The sequence below is a fragment of the Guillardia theta genome (genome assembly GCF_000315625.1).
Source record: "Guillardia theta CCMP2712 unplaced genomic scaffold GUITHscaffold_91, whole genome shotgun sequence".
In the NCBI taxonomy this organism is placed as follows: domain Eukaryota; class Cryptophyceae; order Pyrenomonadales; family Geminigeraceae; genus Guillardia; species Guillardia theta.
The window spans coordinates 247,767-263,951 of NW_005434583.1; the positions used below are offsets into that span (position 1 = coordinate 247,767).

The following is a 16,185-nucleotide window of genomic DNA, read 5'->3' on the forward strand; positions in this document are numbered from 1 at the left end:
GAATTTGATGAAGATCTTGAGTTTGATGAAGACGACGACGAAGAAGATGATGCTGCTGTCGATGATGAACATGATAATGATGATGATGTTGTTGGTGGTGCTGGTGATCATGCTGAAGGCGTTGTCGTTCATCACCATCACGCCCACCTTCTCATGAGGATGCTGATGAAGAGGTCGCGGAGGAGGTGGAGGAGGAGGAGGAGGAGGAGGAGGAGCATGACGGACCTTGGAGTTGTTCAGGGAGACTGTCGCATTGTCGCAGATGTACACCTGGACTCAGGTCGCCCATCGTCAACCCCCCTGGCTTCCTCCGCCCGCACACTCACCCCTGCTCCGAAGCAAGCTTGTATGCTGCTGCCTGAAACCTCCACCGTCGCAAACTCCTGGCAGATGATCCCGTTCCTCGCCCTCTGCTCCAGCGGCCCCAGACCGCCGACCCAGCACGATCGAAACTTGACGTGGGAGGAAGAGAGGGCGATGAACACTTGCGCATTGCCCTGCCACCACGAGGTCACGGAACTGCAGGCAGTGCTGCAAGAAGTGGGAGGGAGCAGAGCGAGGAGGGAGAGATAGGAGGAAAGTTCCTACAGCTCGCAAATCACAGCAAGAGAGCGTCCACGTCCCTCCTTCCACGTACATCACAGGACTCGTAACCTCAGCTCAAAGTCAGCTGGACGTTTCTCACACAGCATCGCAAAGATTTGTGAGGGTACCAGATTGTACCAGCCATCTTGAAACAACTTGTTGTTAAATCGCAGACGCAGTCCTATCAAGTCCCCAACCAACACATTTCTCAGCCGCCATCTTCCCGTGATTTCAGTCTCCTCATCCTCAGCAAGCAAGCAAATATGCGAAGTTCTCCTCTCAGAAACGATCAGCTCTCCATCGATCCTGAATTTCCCTCCACTCAACTTGAAGCTGGTGCGATCAACATCAAGCTTCCTCTGCATCTTTGCTAGGTTGGAGGGAACTAGTTCTGTCCATCGGTATGATTTGCAACTGTCCAGCGCGTCTCGCAAGGTCTCGTCGTAACTTGGTGGCCGTACGTTGAGCTTCTTCATGCATATCCCATGGTCGACTGTATACTTTCCGACGTCCTTGAACTGCTCCCAGAACGTTCGATTCCTGGGGTCTGGAAGTTTTCTTGTATTCAGTACGTCCTCCAGCATCTGGTTGAAAGAAGCGCTCTTTGTTGGACTGCCAGACACGGTCAGCACTCTGTCGGGGAGGCCGTCAACCATACTGACCCCGGCTCATCCTCCAGAGGTTTCATCTCTCCTCCCACTGTATAGTTCAAGATGGCACACATCGTGTTGGTCACATCCAATTCCCCGAGATAGAACCTGAGCCGCAGTCGTCATCGGAATCCCTCACCTCTCCCCAACCTCTTCCTCCTCCCCCCTCACCTCTCCCCCCCCCCCCACCTCCTCCTCCCTCACCTCTCCCCCCATTCACCTCCTTCTCTCTCACCTGGGCACGGGCTTCCCCAAGTACCTCTCGTCCAAATCCCTGCCGTGCCAGTCAGCAGAGACTTCAGTTCCCCTGGAACGTACGGAAAGTCATGCACAGGTTCGTAATACTGCTTCCCCGACCGTCGCCACATCATACTGCCGTTGCTGTGCCAGTACCAGTTGCATTCATCATCTGAATCGCACGAGGCCGGTAACGGGATCTCGTCTGCAGTCTGGTATGACTCAAACTTCAACTTCTTCTGCAATTTCTCCTCTTCAATCTGCCTCCTCTTCCACTCCAGGAACTTCGGGGAGGGCTTTCCATACCTTCTGAAGTACTGGATGTCTCCATGCTGGTTTTCCTGCTGCCACTGGATCTCTATCGCGGTATCATTTCCATACTGGAGTGGGATCAGTGTTTTGTTCTCCCATTGACTGTCATTGTTGAACTCTTCAACCAGCGTCCTTTTCGTCTCTTCGCTGAAACTTGAGATCTTTGACACTTCATCCGACTCTGCGTCTGGAGACGAGCTACGACCATCTTGGACCTTTCTTAGAGCTTCCTGTAACTTCTCGACCTCCCCCTTCAGCTCGGAATCCTCCTCCCACCACGAGGTTCCGCCCCGAAGCGAGAGGGCTCTAACACCCATGGAGGAGAAGTGACACGACCTGCACCCACTATACAAGACTTTGCAAGGACCAACTCGCAGCTGCATCAGTAGACACATGACCACGACGAGGCACCGTGACCCTCCAGAAGGCCAACGACAAGGCAAGGACAGCACCATCTAGCTCAAGTACGCTTCTTCCGAAGATCGTCTTGCTATGTTCCTCGGGTCAATTCGTATCATCTGATCGTCTTGATCCTCCTGGCCTTCCTCCTGCAGACCGCCTCTTACTCATCTTCTTCCGCTTCTCTCGCCTCCCCTCAGTCTTGTGCTGAGGGATTTTCCTCACCCCTCCCAATCCTTCTTCAATCCTTGCTTCCTCCCCTGACAATCCTTCTTCTATGCTCCCTTCCTCGTCCAGTCAAGTACTCTTTCTCTTCCCAGCCTTCCCCTCCTTTTCATCGTCTCCTCATTTCCTCACTCCTCCTCCTCCTTGTCTTATCGCCTCCTTCCTTCGGCGCTACATGTCCAATCCGCCCACTGACGCCATCGTTGCCCCCATCCCCCATCAGCCCATTTAAAGTGAGTGAAAGCACAAGCCCGCCTCAAGCTTGTTTTGATTCAGGTTACCTCGTCTGTCCTTTTTCCCGCACAAACTACCCCTACCCCCAATTATCCATGAACATACCCCACCCATATTACCTCTATTTACTCCCCTGGTTTTCCTTTTCTTCCCCAAGTTCGCTTCCCCAAATCTGTTTTCTGCTCCCCAAATTTCATGGAACCACCCACCCTACCCCTGTACTTTCCCGTAGCCTTTCATCCCCGTATATCCCTGCCGCATCTGGGTGGACGCAACTGAAGACCCTATATAAATGAGATTCTGGAGGTCTATTTTTAAGGGGTAGGGGTCACTACCGCTACCCTTGTTGCAAATGAACTCGCCAAGAGTTCAGGACCCCTACCTCCGTGGGGCTGAGCAATTGATTCACTTTTCCCGGAATTATTGAAATTTAGAGATTTTTTTTCAAATATTGCCAAGATTAGTTATGAACTAAAACTGTAATCAACGCCGCCCTGCTAGATTTCAATTTTTGATACAGAAATATTTCAAAAATTCCTCCCAATGTCTCAAAATGAAATCAAATTTCGTCTTCAGACACCCCCCTTGACCTCTGCTTCACCTCTGTTCACCAACATCCACTGGATACACCAGGGGTAGTAAGAAGACAAAGGGACCCCTGTCATCTCCACCCCTACCCCTCTTTCGGCACTAAGCCTAATCCACCAGCTTGCGCCGGCGCCATGGCAGGGGCCGATGCAGGGGCAGTGCGATGCTGATCGCATTTACGCACATCCCTCATCCATCGCACTCACTTCGTCTCCCCGTCACCTCCAAGTCTCACCTCCTACCCTGACACATCCAATTATTGTCCTTCACCTGCCATTTCTTCTTCCTCATTCATGGGGCTGCCCTTTGAAAGTGGGACCAAAGTTTTGAACTGATGGTTAGAGAGCTTGTGGATCGGTTGTGATTTCATCAGAGCAAATGATCACCTGATATATGCCATGTATGTTATTTTTTCCAAGTGTAAGACAAATAGTTCCCAGTAGATGAGACACCTCTTCTACTGTTTCCATTTAAGGATTTGAGAAAGATAGCTCTTGCAAGATTGCATGTTTCCCGCCGAATCGACCGCTTAGAACAGTTTGTGCAAGGAATGTAAGGAATCATACTTACGCTGAAGACAGACTAGAATTGTCGTCATTTCCGGAATTGTGACAAAGATACCCAGCAATGGTGCATATCCGTTATTGCCAGCATTCTGATCGACCTTCATTGTTGTGACGGAGGAGGAGAGGAGGAGGGGGATAAATCATTGGGTTTGAAACCAGTTCTCTTTTGTTTTCGTCCACTCTCTGGCTCTGTACTCAGTGCACTGAACAATGCCATTTTACGTAACTGACTGCTTGCTTGTAGGCTTTCAGGCCTTGAGCTGCACACTGGCTGCGACCTAGAGGATTGAATACTCTTGTTGCTTTGGGAATTCAAGTGCGCTCGTGCCGTCTGTCCCAAAGTTTGATGAGCACTGGGCAAAGGAAGAAACAGACGCTGGTTGATGCGATCAATTGGGCCCCAAGGCTTTCCTTTGGCCTGGTGAGACGAGGCATGCGTCGAGCACACTGCACCAAGTTTTTCCAACATCCATTTTAGCACAGAGCTGACCAGTTGGGGTTAGATGATTGGTTACTTCGACAGCATGCCTCTCATTTGATAAGATTCTCAGAAAAGGCTTGTTCCTCTAGTGAACTTGAACTTGAATTTACATAACATGGCAGCGATGGCAAACTCAGTCAAGCCCGTTCTAAAGAAATTGCCGTTGCCAGCTGGACCGCCCGATCTTCCAGTTCTCAGACCTAACCCTGGCGAATTTTCGGATTTGGGTACTTACTTGGGCTCCGTCTCCAAGCTCGGACAGATGCATGGTGCCGTCAGGGTCGTACCTCCGGAGGGTTATCGGGCTCGGCTTTCGTATGAAAACGCAGAAACTCTCATAAGGTGCTTCGGGTCACAGAGCGCCGAAGGGGAGTGCGGACTGTACCAACTGTCCGTTGAAGAAGCAGGATCGATGTATCTGTCTGATTTGCAAAGGCTTCTATCAGAGTCGGACCATCACGATTCCTCTAAGTGGTCTGAGGACCCTCGAGCAGCTGAGATCGAATTCTGGAGGACATTGGGAACGGGAGCTCCGTCGGTTTACACAGCTCACAGCATGAACTCTTCCCTGTTTGAAAAAACCATCTCTTCATGGAATCTTTCCAACTTTGAGGGACAAGTAGGCTTTGATCTCATTTCCAGCAAATTCACTTACTGGCACAATCTTCAGGTCAAAACCAAGAATCCTCGTTCCTGGCAGGTGTCAGCACAAGGAATCAATGGGCTCTCCTTCGGCATGACGTTCACGGTGAGTAGGTAGGGCTCGTCGTGCCTGTGGTGCTGACAGCCGCATGCTTTACAGTCTCGTGGATTGACCTGTTCTGAGGAGCCTTTCTGCAACATTAGTTATCTCCATTTCGGAAAGCCTCGGACCGTCTACGTAATTCCACCATCGCACCGGAAAGAGATGGTGAATCTTATTGGACAATTGAGGTGAGCCATTGCCCTTTTCTGTGTGACTTTCATCTCAATTTCCGTGCAGGCCTGGTCAAGTAGAGAAAGGAATGGATTCTAGTTCTGTCCTGGCCAAAAGCCCACTTCTAATAGATCCGGTGGTGAGTAGCTCCATTGCTCCTACTTTCAACCGCGATGCCTTGACTGTCGCATTTGAGCGGATTCCGCCTTATCATGACACTGAAGGCAAATGCAGGTTCTCAGCAAGCACAAGATACCCTTACAGAAAGCCACGCAACAAGCAGGTCAAGTCATAATGTTGAAGCTTTCTGCTCCTTCCTAAGACTCAGTGCCTCAGGCGAGTTCTTGATCCTTTTTCCTGGGTCGTACAGCTGTTCCTTCTGTCATGGTGTGAATTGCTTCGAAGTCGCTGAGGCATCTATGGAACGCTTGATACCGGCAAAACCAGCGCCTGCTCCACCAATGGTCAGAATGCCTCCTGCTGTGAATGGGAGGCCAGATCTTCAAAATTGGTCAAGGCCGCCATTTCAGAACCCAGCGATGATGAATGCTGCTCCGCAACTGCCTGCTACCATGATGCAGCAGGCAAGAATGCATGTGGCGTTGACAGGATCCATGCCGACCACAACCCCCTGGCCCATTGAAAGCAATTTTCCTGGTGTTACGCTCGCTGGAGTAAAGATGGAACCACCTGTGAGACCAAACATGCTCACGGAAAACCTGGCGGCGATGGCGGGTTTAGATGCAAATAAGAAGCGTGCTGGTAGAGGGAAGGTTCCCATCCCTTCCATGTCTGATCTGGCAACGAAGTTGAATACTACCCCTGATTTTGCAAATGGAGATTCAAACGTCATGTCCAACGGCATTCCTGACAGAGCCATTCTGGACGGTAAAGGTGCCATTCGAAGACGCAGGAAACGTAAACCCAGTGGATCCACAGAAATTGAAGTTGGCAAGCCTGAGGGAAAAGAGCCAGTAGAAGTAATTACTAAGAAATCCCAGGCAGCTGCTGACAACGTCGACAAAAACAAGAATTGTCACTTCTGTGAACACGCACCAAAGCGTTGCTCAATTTTTGCATGCCTGGATCCGAGTTGCGATCAGATGTTTTGTGAAAATTGTTGTAAGAGGCATCTTGGCAGGCCAACTAGCTTCAAAGGCCAGGCAGATGCGAATGCAGCGAATTGGAGATGTCCCATTTGTACGAGACACTGTTGCTGTACACTAATTGAGTGCAACAAAGTCCATTTGCATTGTAAGAGATACAGAAGAAGAATCAAACACAATGTGCGAAAGGGTATTCAGCAGGATTACATGGACAAATCAGACACTTCGTCAGTGTCAGGTGCACCAGGAAACGAAGACTCCAAGTCTGGGTCCGCGCTACAGGACCAGAAGTACGCTGATAAGGAATCGCTGCAAGACGACGAAGAGGATTTGGACGAGAATGGAGGTGACGATGACTGGGATTCTTCGGATGAGAACACAGAAGAAATGGAGAAGAAGCCTCTCCCAACGCAGCTGTTGAGCGACCCCCCTGGTGGTTCGTCCATCTCTTGGATGGGCACGACGCCATCGGGCCAGTCATTCCTTGGTGCTAGTCAAAGCCTGCGTCTCGGTGGGATGAATGTGATGGGCAGCCTCTCGTCAGCTGGATTCAACAATACCGCGTCTGCCAGAACGCTCTCCAATTCTGTCTCCTCTGTCGTCCCGCAGTTTCTCCCTCCTCCTGCTGCCCTGGGAACTCCCAACAGGTGAGCTGTAACTTGTCGCCTCAGCTGCTTCGCTTACTAGCCCCTCTCTAGCGCCTTCGTCGGCACTCCTGGCGCCTACGGGCTGGTCGGGACCCCGCTGGGGGTGGGAACGCCGCTAACGCCGATCATGGACTCGACCCACCAGGTCAGTAGACCGGACGAGCCCACGAGCCAGCTACTGAGAAGAGTTGCAGGTCTCTACCCCCTTCGGCTACGTGGAGGACTCTCTCGCCTCCATCGGCTCCTTCTCGGAGAACGGGCCCGCCAACTGCAGGTCCTGTGGGTGACCTGACGCTCTTGCCCCGACTCAAAGTGATGCAGTTGGTTTGACCACCTCTTCGGATCGGGGGCTGGCGATGCGAGTCAAGTTGCTTCCATGCTCCAGCAGCAGCAGGTTCGCCTCCTCTCTGGCCTCCTCGTGACTGAGACTCGGCAAACAGCTGGCAGCTCAGCACCTCCAGCTGCCAGGCCTAACGCAGCCCATTGCTGCACATCAAGCGCTCATGGCTCAGCTCCAGGGACAGCAAGTTGCGGCACAGCAGGTACCCACGCGTCCTCGCCCTACCTCCTTCCCCCTCGTCCACATCCCCCACCTGCTTCTGTATGCTCTACTCATTAAGTCCCTTATGCGTCTTTCTTGCTTTGCTACTTCCCCACCTCCCTCACCCCTCTGAATCTTCTCAGGCGCTTGCGGCGGGAGCGCAGCAGCGGGCGCATGGAACCCTTGAAGATACAACGACAACGTGGGCGCCGGACGAGTTTGTCTTCTCGCCACAGGTGAGGAAGCACGAGAGGCGGATGAAACCTGACGGCAGCTCTGCAGGATGAGGAGGCCGAGGAGAGCGGCATCCACCCGAATCTTCAGCTGCTCCCGCAGAAGGACGGATGAACCTGACCATCTACCCGCCTTCCAAGAATTTTTCCCTTGAGAGTTTGCGACAAGTTTTTCCAGTGCAAGAGGCCATGGGCGGGCAGGTTGAAAGCCTCGGCCTGATGTAATGTAAATCGTTTCGCATGATTTCTAGCTGATTCAATGAAAGTGTATCAAACATCGCAGCAACAGCTGGGAGGTAGCTGAAACAGCTCACTTCGGCTGCTGTGACTCTTCCACGTCCATGTTGTCCTGCTGCCCTGCGCCCTCTCCACTCCCTTCCCCCCCTTCTGCTCTGTCCGCGCTGCCAGCTTCGCCTGCTCCCTCGTTCGATGTATCTGCACTCTCGTTCGCTCCCTCTCCGGCTGCCTCGCCCTCCGACGGACGCTGCCGCCCTTGCGTGAGCATCGCCAGCATTTGCGCCTGACAAGCCATCAGTGCCCTCCGAGGAGCATGATGAAGAAGGAAACCTGATCTGCCTGCCCGATGCTCGCGCTGATCCCTGCTGGAGCGCTGGGGTCCGACTCCTGCTCGTCGTCAAGGCAAAGGCAGGAGGAAGAGAAGGGAGTCCTCACCCCATTGATGTACGCGTTCACTTTGCCTGCATACTCAGCATCCTTCTCGTTGCTGGGCTCCTGTCGGCAAGACAGCTCAGCAGGATGTTTTCCTTGTTCGCAGCTCACCTGCATCCAATAGAAATGAAGTTTACGCGTGGATGTAAACTTCAATACATAAACTCTGATGTGCCAGGCAACGATGAGATCAGCGATCTAGGCCATCAGGGAAGGCAAGCCAGTGACCTGTTGTTCTTAGCGTTGTCCTTGGCTTGTTCCACATACTCAAAGACGGCATCTCCGGGGAATATGATGAAGTCGTCTTCAGTGAGACCTTTGAAGGAGTTCTCTTAGCAAAGGGTAAGTTCGAGTCAACTGGGATCACCTTGGCTCCTGTCTGTCCAGGTAAGATGCATCAGATCATCCTCCGGCGACTTCTTCACAGTCAGACGTCCTTTGCGGGGATCTGCTCGCACTGTCGTTCCGTTGCCATCCACCTTCATCTTCCCGCATCGAAACTCGACCATGGGAGAGTTTGAACCTCGACCAAGAATCCCTTGCTGCAGGACATAGAGAGTGAGTGAGTTGGATGAGGATTGAGAAAGAGATTGAAGATGAGCTCATTACCTGAAACATCGGATTAGCCGTCCGTCTCATCGATGCTTCCTGCATGATTGAAAATCAGTTCGGAACTTCACCATGAGAAGTTTCAGTGTGCATTATGATAGGCGGCATGCCTCCTCTGTTGTTGTGATTGTCGAGACTAGCCAATTCTGCAATACCTCATAGCTCCTATCTGAAGTAGCTCCTATCTGAAGTAGCTCCTATCTGAAGTAGCTCCTATCTGAAGTAGCTCCTATCTGAAGTAGCTCCTATCTGAAGTAGCTCCTATCTGAAGTAGCTCCTATCTGAAGTAGCTCCTATCTGAAGTAGCTCCTGTCTGAAGTAGCTCCTATCTGAAGTAGCTCCTATCTGAAGTAGCTCTTATCTGAAGTAGCTCCTATCTGAAGTAGCTCCTATCTGCAGTCTTTCAACCAAGAGATCTTCACTCTTAAGTTGGTCAGATTGTGGTTGGCACTTGTAGACTAACCTGTTTCCATCCTTGGGATCTAAATAACTTCGCTCATCTCTGTTAAGACAATCTCATGTCCATTTGATCTTCTCTTCTCTTCTCTTCTCTTCTCTTCTCTTCTCTTCTCTTCTCTTCTCTTCTCTTCTCTTCTCTTCTGATCTCTTCTCTTCTCTTCTCTTCTCTTCTCTTCTCTTCTCTTCTCTTCTCTTCTCTTCTCTCATTTTCTCATGTTCGCTCTCAACTTCTCATTAGCCATGTTCGCCAGTCTTCAAGGTGCATAGATCGAACATGGAGGACACCTAATCCATGGTCCCCTCATCCCCTCCCGTATTCATCCCACAATGAAACGTTACTTTCCGTTATCTATTTTCGTCCATAATGCAATTCCATGATGCTCGCAATGCCGTCTCTGCCCCCTCCCCGTCCTTCCTTGATCCCTCCTCTCCCCGTCCTCCCCTCCTGTGCTTTGCTTCTCCCTCCTCTCTCAAACCTTCCTTTTCTGTAATTTGCTTCTCCCTCCTCTCTCAAACCTTCCCTCCTGTCTCCCTTCCACATTTTCCCTCCTTGATTCTTGCGTGATTCTTGCTAACTCAACATTAGGGTTCAGGTCTTCGTTACTTTTGAATGGCACTTTGAAGCATTCATGGAATACTCGTCAAGACGAAGGTGGAATTATTTCTACTTCTCAGGTTGTTATCTTTGCCCGTGCCAATCGTGTATGTTGACTTCATTTCAGCTTACGTTTTTCTTCTTTGTTTCTGCCTGGCTCACTGCAACGTTAGAGATGGTGATTAATTGATTTTTTTCGAGTTGCAATTCGATGATGCAACGTTCTCCAGAGAACCTGAACATTCAGGAGAAGCTTCAAGTGAGCATGAAGGTGCTGTCTGAGATACTAATCCTTGACACCTTCATTTCTGCAGGAGGCATATTCAAACTATCCAACTTTCGCTCAGGTGCAAGTCACTTCCTTTTCCTCTCAGGTCCTGATATGGAGTGCAGCCGTATGGATCGCAAGCGCCTCAGTCAGCTGTGATTCCAGAGGAGGGTGAAGTCATTCAGCCTTGGCCTTCTGACAGGCCGGATGCTCCTCCGCTTGTTACATCGAAGGTGATGTTTTTCAACTCATGTCCTGCATTCCTCTTGAAGAGCACAAGATCCTCTTCTGCATGTCGACTCGTTGGACTTGATCTGCTAACTGCATGTGGACTCGTTGGACTTATCTGCTAAATCTTTCAATGAACAGACTATTGAGGAAGCAAGGGAAAAGTTTCCAGGAGATCCCGGTGCGATATATCCGACCCCGTCTTATCCAGTGACTGGATCCTTCAGTTTTGTCCCTTTCTCATAAGAATGAGATCAGGATGGCGGCTTTGCGCAGGTGAGAGCGAAATGGTGTTGGAATGGCAACGATGATGACTTCCATTTCCAAATTCAGGCAGCTTCAGGTTTACGGTAACACTCCAGCATGGTACTATGTGTCCTCGTTCTTGGTCATGGTGATTGCTCTTGCTGTGCTTGTGGCTGTCTCACAGGATTCATCGCAGGTTGGAACAGTAATCTCCCTCTTCTTCTTCGCTCAGGATCGATGGGTCAAGAGTCAAGCGGACATCGACCTCGATTAGGCCGTTGAGCGTTTCAATCTGAACTGGTGCAATGGAACAGGCCGAAGTGAGAAAAATGTGCCAACGTTGGCTGAGATTCGGTAGAAAGCATTTGGTAAGGCAGTAACTCACGGACATCCGAGTGGTTCATCGGGTGTTCAACATTGTTGTGGTACATGAAAAAACAGAAAAGACTGAGACTCCGCGTTCACATGAATGTTTATAGTCCCTTGAAAATCGTTCAAAACTTATGCTGGTGCATTTCCTTGTTCACCAGCGCATTCCCCTCCCCTGAGATTGGTTTTAAGCAGCTTCATGCCGTGCCAAACCTACCTACCGCATTCGCTTCAAGTGTTCAAACGTTGGCCTGAGCCCACTCTAGTATGTCCCTCCAAACCTCCCCGTTGACTGGCTCTGGCTCCCCGGAGGTAAGTGCATGCCATGCATCCTCGTAGACCTTGATGGTCTTCTTCTCTGGCGAGCACCCGGCTCTTGCATGCAATGCTCTGCTTCCTTCGATGTTTGTGATGACGTCGGCCGAGCCATGCAGGACTAGGAACGGAGTCTTCATCTGCTCCATCTCGCTGTCCAGCTTTAGGGTGGCATCGTAGAGCTCACGAGCTGTTGCGAGACGAGGAAGTCCGACGTAGCAGAGCGGGTTTGCCTTTCCAACCGCCAGCATGTCAGGCCTGCGAATCATCTTTTCTACTGAGATGTCAGACGGGACCATCGGAACAGACGGGATAATGTGGGAGAGGACGCGAAGGGCTCCAACCATGAACTCCGAAGGCTTCATCTCAGGCGCTATGGTGCACATGGGTGCCTGGAGAATCGCCCCGTGGACCGGCTCCCCCTCCCACCCTTGTTTCTGCGCCTCAATTGAAGCGCGGATCGCCACCATGCCGCCCATGGACTCACCGAAGATCAGCCAGCGCAGCTCGGAGAACTTCTTCTGCATGTGCTTGAGGTACTCGAAGACGTCCTGCAGCGCTAGCTCGAAGTTGTCCAGCATCGCGATGTTCCCATCCGACCAGCCATGCCCCTCCATCTCCAAACCCGTGACGACAAACCCCGCTTCCACGAACTTGACCATGGTGTCGCATAGGAACCATCGCAAGTGGTCTCCGTACCCGTGGCAGATCAGAATGGCTCCCCGAGGAGGGTCTGTCGGTGTCATCGTCCGAGTGAAGAGCCTAAGGCCTCGTGAAGAAGTGAAGTACTCGTCGGTGGTGCTGCTTGCCAGCTTCTCAAGCATCTGCTTCGTCTCGGCCGGAAACATGGGATGGTCTTCCGGCGTGATCGTGCGTCGCTTCTCCGCTGTTTCAATCTTCTGCATGCTTGCTGGGAGGAACATGGTTCTACTTGCACCTGCAACAGGTAGATCAGAATAAGCAGAATCGTACAGCAATCTCCTCTCCTAAGCTCCCTACTCCCCTGCTTCACCTCAACTGATCTGCGCTTCTCCTTCTCCTCTCCTTCTTCTCTCCTTCTCCTCTCCTTCTCCTCTCCTGCTCCTCTCCCCCGCCATTATCCGTAGCTTCCCCACCCCTGGTCCAGCATTGTCCTACTCGCTCCCAGTAGTTTTAAAAAACACGTGTTTTAATTTTAGCAATAATGACTCATCATTAGTACTGGCAACCTAGGCTGATCAGCTCCCCAGGACTGTTCACCCTTCTAAGTACGCAGTCAGGCATCAAAAGTACGCTCCTTGAAAATCTCCGAATGGGCGTTTATCATCGCCCTCATTCTCATCAAGGTGGGTCGGAGGGCGATGAACGTCCTCATCGGGGATTCAAATTCAAAATGGATGGGGTCCTCTCACTGGGGGGTCCTGGTAAGAAGTCGTGGATGGGGGTACTGGATTATGAAATCCAGGGTACAGGGGTGGGGGGGGAGGGATCACAGAGGGTAGTAGATTGGTTGCTTGAGCACTGGAGGGAGCAGGAAGGAGGGCAAGAGATAGGGGCAGGGGCAGGGACAGGGACAGGGACTGAACAAGTAGCTGTTGCAGACTTAGAAGACGAAGCTTTGTGAAAGCAATCACTTCCATGAGCCTAAAGGTTTGATCTCGGACGATTGTGAAGCAAGTGGACACGAGAAACAATTGCGAAATTGGAACAGGAAGTAAGTGACATTCTCAAAGCATTCAAACAGAAAGATTCGTCGATGATGTTTCTCTGAATGGAAATTGGACTTGAATTTTGACTGCCTAATTATGCTCGCTGAGACACCTATTGTCAATCCCAAGCGATTTAGAGCAGTTTTGCTATCATCAGCTTGTATTTTGGCGCTTTCTTGGCCGAATGCTTGTAAGGCGGCTCAAATCAATGTAATTCCGGATGGTTTCCCGATCCCCAGTCCATCAAAAGTTCAGCCGACCTTCTATGAGACGAAGGAGCAAACCTTTGACAGCAAACAAAGAGATACATTTGACGACGATCCTCTGTTTGGTTCCCATGTTTCGAGCATGGAATCCAAACCACCATCCCAAGACACAGATGATCAGATGGTATAATGCAGAGTCAAGTTGTTTGTTCGTTGATTGGGCTGACCCTTCTGAAGGCGAGCTTGATGAAGAAACAGTTACACATGGCAAGGAACCAGCTACAAAGAGAGATGAACATGGTCAGAAAGTGACAGTCAGTGATCCTGGATGTTGATTTTCTTTCTAGATGCAAAACAATGAGCAATCAGCTCCAGCCGCCTGGAACCACCAGATGGGCTATCCGTACTACCCATACAACAACCCATATTTCTGTCAACCGACGAATGGGCAATGTGATCTCGCTGGACTCGAATGTCTGTTGCTGAATTCTATTAACAGACATGATGCATCCGAACCAGTTCCAGTACCCGCCATTCGCTCCTCCTCCCGCTCTGTCTCTGCGGGAAGCTCTTATGAACTCCAAAAGTTCTCACGGGCAGCCTCCAGGTAACTTCCCACTCCATGCTGTGCTCTTTGCAAGACTTGACACGCTTGTGTGCTGAAGACGATCGAGGTTATATGAACATGGGAGGCAACTATATGAGAGGTGCAGCGATGCTCAAGGCAGCGACCAGCATGGGTCAACAGAACCTCTTGGATGAAGGCTATTACGTCGAATCCGATCCCTCCGAAGATGTGGAAGCAAGATTCCGTGCACTGGCTTCTAGAGGCCGAACAAGTTCAGGTCGACGTGCTAGACAATCTGGGTATGCAAATAGAAATCGCTTTTTCGACGCTTCAGATATGGATGAGGTTGAGGATGCCCATTGCAACCCGCCTGTGCCTCACAATCTTCGCAGTTCCATGATGTATCTCTCTCCCCGCAATTCTCGTCACGAGGATCTCGAGGAAGGAAGCCGCGAGGTCAGAACTGACTGACTTGGTGGCAATGTTGACTCTTCTGCTGTAGGCTCCTCATCCAGAGCTCTCACGTTTGGGCGTACTTCAGGGAGAAAACCCCAGGAGCCCATGTTGAGAGACGTGACTTCGGAAGACTTAGCCACGTCTGGTGGCAACGATCCGATCCAGATCCTGCGTGAACTGAACAGCAAGAAGTCGCCGAAGGATTTTGATAAGTTGATCCTCGAGCACTTCTCCAAGAAAGAGAGCACACCAGAGGAGTCGAACGAGGACTCTTGGCTCAACGAGCTCCATGAATCACTTGACAAGATCGGGGATGAACCTGAGAAAGATTCAGCGCTGGTCAAGGAAAAAGGAGCGCAGGGGGGTGCACGAAAGAGCAAGGGGATCAAGCCGGAGGAGCAAGTGGCTGACTTGAAACCGCAAACGTCGAGGGGAAGGAAAGCAACCAAGCAGCTACAGACGGAAAAGTCGACAAGCAGAAGCTCGAGCGCGCCTCGCGCGGCTTCGGCTCCTTCCCTCCGGCCTCCCTCCGGCGGAAAGAAGCCTGCCGCTCGAGGAAAGCTCGCCATGCCAGCTGCGACGCCAAGGGGAAGAAAGACAGCTGCTGTCTCGGAGGCACCAAGCAGCTCCGAGGAAGGAGGCAGCACCAGCTTGAGCCGACCAGCACCACGGAGAGGGCGGGCAGCAGGGGCACGAGGAAGAGCAGGAGCGAGCGCCAGGGGGAGGAAAGCGACGAGCGTGAGAGGGAGGGTGGCGAAGGCAGGGCAAGGGGGGAGGACGGCGAAGGCAACGAGCACAAGGGGGGCGAGGACGACGAGGAGTACAGGAGGGGCGAGGAACAAGGGCGGCGCGAGAGGTAGACCTGGCGTTGCACAGGCAGGATCGATTCAGACAAAAAAAGGTTCGGCGACTGAGACAAGCGGAGAGCTCACCTCAGATTCGATGCCTCGCACAAGAGCCGCACAAAGCAGATCAAGCAGAAGCTCGAGCGCGCCTCGCGCGGCTTCGGCTCCTTCCCTCCGGCCTCCCTCCGGCGGAAAGAAGCCTGCCGCTCGAGGAAAGCTCGCCATGCCAGCTGCGACGCCAAGGGAAAGAAAGACAGCTGCTGTCTCGGAGGCACCAAGCAGCTCCGAGGAAGGAGGCAGCACCAGCTTGAGCCGACCAGCACCACGGAGAGGGCGGGCAGCAGGGGCACGAGGAAGAGCAGGAGCGAGCGCCAGGGGGAGGAAAGCGACGAGCGTGAGAGGGAGGGTGGCGAAGGCAGGGCAAGGGGGGAGGACGGCGAAGGCAACGAGCACAAGGGGGGCGAGGACGACGAGGAGTACAGGAGGGGCGAGGACGACGAGGAGCTCAAGTGTGAAGGCGGAGGGTGAGGAACTCAGTTAGAACTTGATACGATTGATTCACTGTACTTTATGATGTTTGAATGTGATGACGACACGGTTGCGGTTCAAGTGTATAAATGTTAAGAGGCAATACATGTTATGATGCCAAGGCTGGCTGCTCAAGCCATGCTTCTTCTCTCTTCTCCCTCCTCTCCTTCTCTTCAGCTGTCTGTCTCCTGCTCTCTATCGCCACTCTCCCCCTGCTGGCTGCCGGCGAGTCGGGCTCGCTCAGCCCGTCACTAAGAGCCAACTGAGCACAAGTGCCCTTCGTGAGTAAGTTCAAAGAGAGTGTAAAGTATTTCGAGCCTGCCTCATTGTTCCAATAAAAACAATTTGAGAGACAGTGATTTGACTGGGCTTTTGTTATAAAGGAAGAGAAATCGCTGCCTGGCAAAGAATACCAT

General features: G+C 51.8%; 6 protein-coding genes across 6 annotated transcripts in view; 3 read left to right on the top strand and 3 right to left on the bottom strand.

Moving 5' to 3' along the window:
* GUITHDRAFT_144757 (hypothetical protein) overlaps positions 1–2,101 on the bottom strand; it is a gene marked incomplete at both ends in the record, with an annotated part of 5,863 nt that extends 3,762 nt beyond the window's left edge. The window contains 6 exons of the mRNA XM_005824714.1: positions 226–270; positions 327–497; positions 714–1,197; positions 1,248–1,343; positions 1,471–1,509; positions 1,554–2,101. Of these exons, the coding sequence (XP_005824771.1) occupies positions 226–270; positions 327–497; positions 714–1,197; positions 1,248–1,343; positions 1,471–1,509; positions 1,554–2,101 (1,383 nt within the window). The remainder of the gene's footprint in view (positions 1–225; positions 271–326; positions 498–713; positions 1,198–1,247; positions 1,344–1,470; positions 1,510–1,553) is intronic.
* A 1,708-nt stretch (positions 2,102–3,809) lies between these two features.
* GUITHDRAFT_165395 (hypothetical protein) lies at positions 3,810–5,025 on the top strand (the record flags this gene model as incomplete). The annotated part of the gene is made up of 4 exons (XM_005824715.1): positions 3,810–3,860; positions 4,041–4,217; positions 4,300–4,352; positions 4,400–5,025. A coding segment is annotated over exon 4 (624 nt), but the record flags the coding sequence as incomplete, so codon positions are not given.
* Positions 5,026–8,251: 3,226 nt separating this feature from the next.
* On the bottom strand, positions 8,252–8,898 carry GUITHDRAFT_77823 (hypothetical protein; the record flags this gene model as incomplete). Its single annotated transcript, XM_005824716.1, has 4 exons — positions 8,252–8,452; positions 8,501–8,555; positions 8,618–8,705; positions 8,757–8,898. The coding sequence occupies 4 exons, from the start codon at positions 8,896–8,898 to the stop codon at positions 8,252–8,254; spliced, it is 486 nt and encodes a 161-aa protein (XP_005824773.1).
* Positions 8,899–10,263: 1,365 nt separating this feature from the next.
* On the top strand, positions 10,264–11,068 carry GUITHDRAFT_116101 (hypothetical protein; the record flags this gene model as incomplete). The annotated part of the gene is made up of 7 exons (XM_005824717.1): positions 10,264–10,323; positions 10,367–10,399; positions 10,446–10,553; positions 10,690–10,729; positions 10,776–10,824; positions 10,882–10,942; positions 10,991–11,068. 7 exons carry the CDS (start codon positions 10,264–10,266, stop codon positions 11,066–11,068), a joined length of 429 nt encoding a protein of 142 aa, XP_005824774.1.
* A 334-nt stretch (positions 11,069–11,402) lies between these two features.
* GUITHDRAFT_158560 (hypothetical protein) lies at positions 11,403–12,302 on the bottom strand (the record flags this gene model as incomplete). The annotated part of the gene is made up of 1 exon (XM_005824718.1): positions 11,403–12,302. One exon carries the CDS (start codon positions 12,300–12,302, stop codon positions 11,403–11,405), a length of 900 nt encoding a protein of 299 aa, XP_005824775.1.
* Positions 12,303–13,262: 960 nt separating this feature from the next.
* Positions 13,263–15,769, top strand: GUITHDRAFT_144762 (hypothetical protein; the record flags this gene model as incomplete). The annotated part of the gene is made up of 9 exons (XM_005824719.1): positions 13,263–13,556; positions 13,610–13,672; positions 13,720–13,825; positions 13,872–13,979; positions 14,038–14,285; positions 14,333–14,396; positions 14,443–14,798; positions 14,834–15,252; positions 15,334–15,769. The coding sequence occupies 9 exons, from the start codon at positions 13,263–13,265 to the stop codon at positions 15,767–15,769; spliced, it is 2,094 nt and encodes a 697-aa protein (XP_005824776.1).
* Positions 15,770–16,185: the final 416 nt, after the last annotated feature.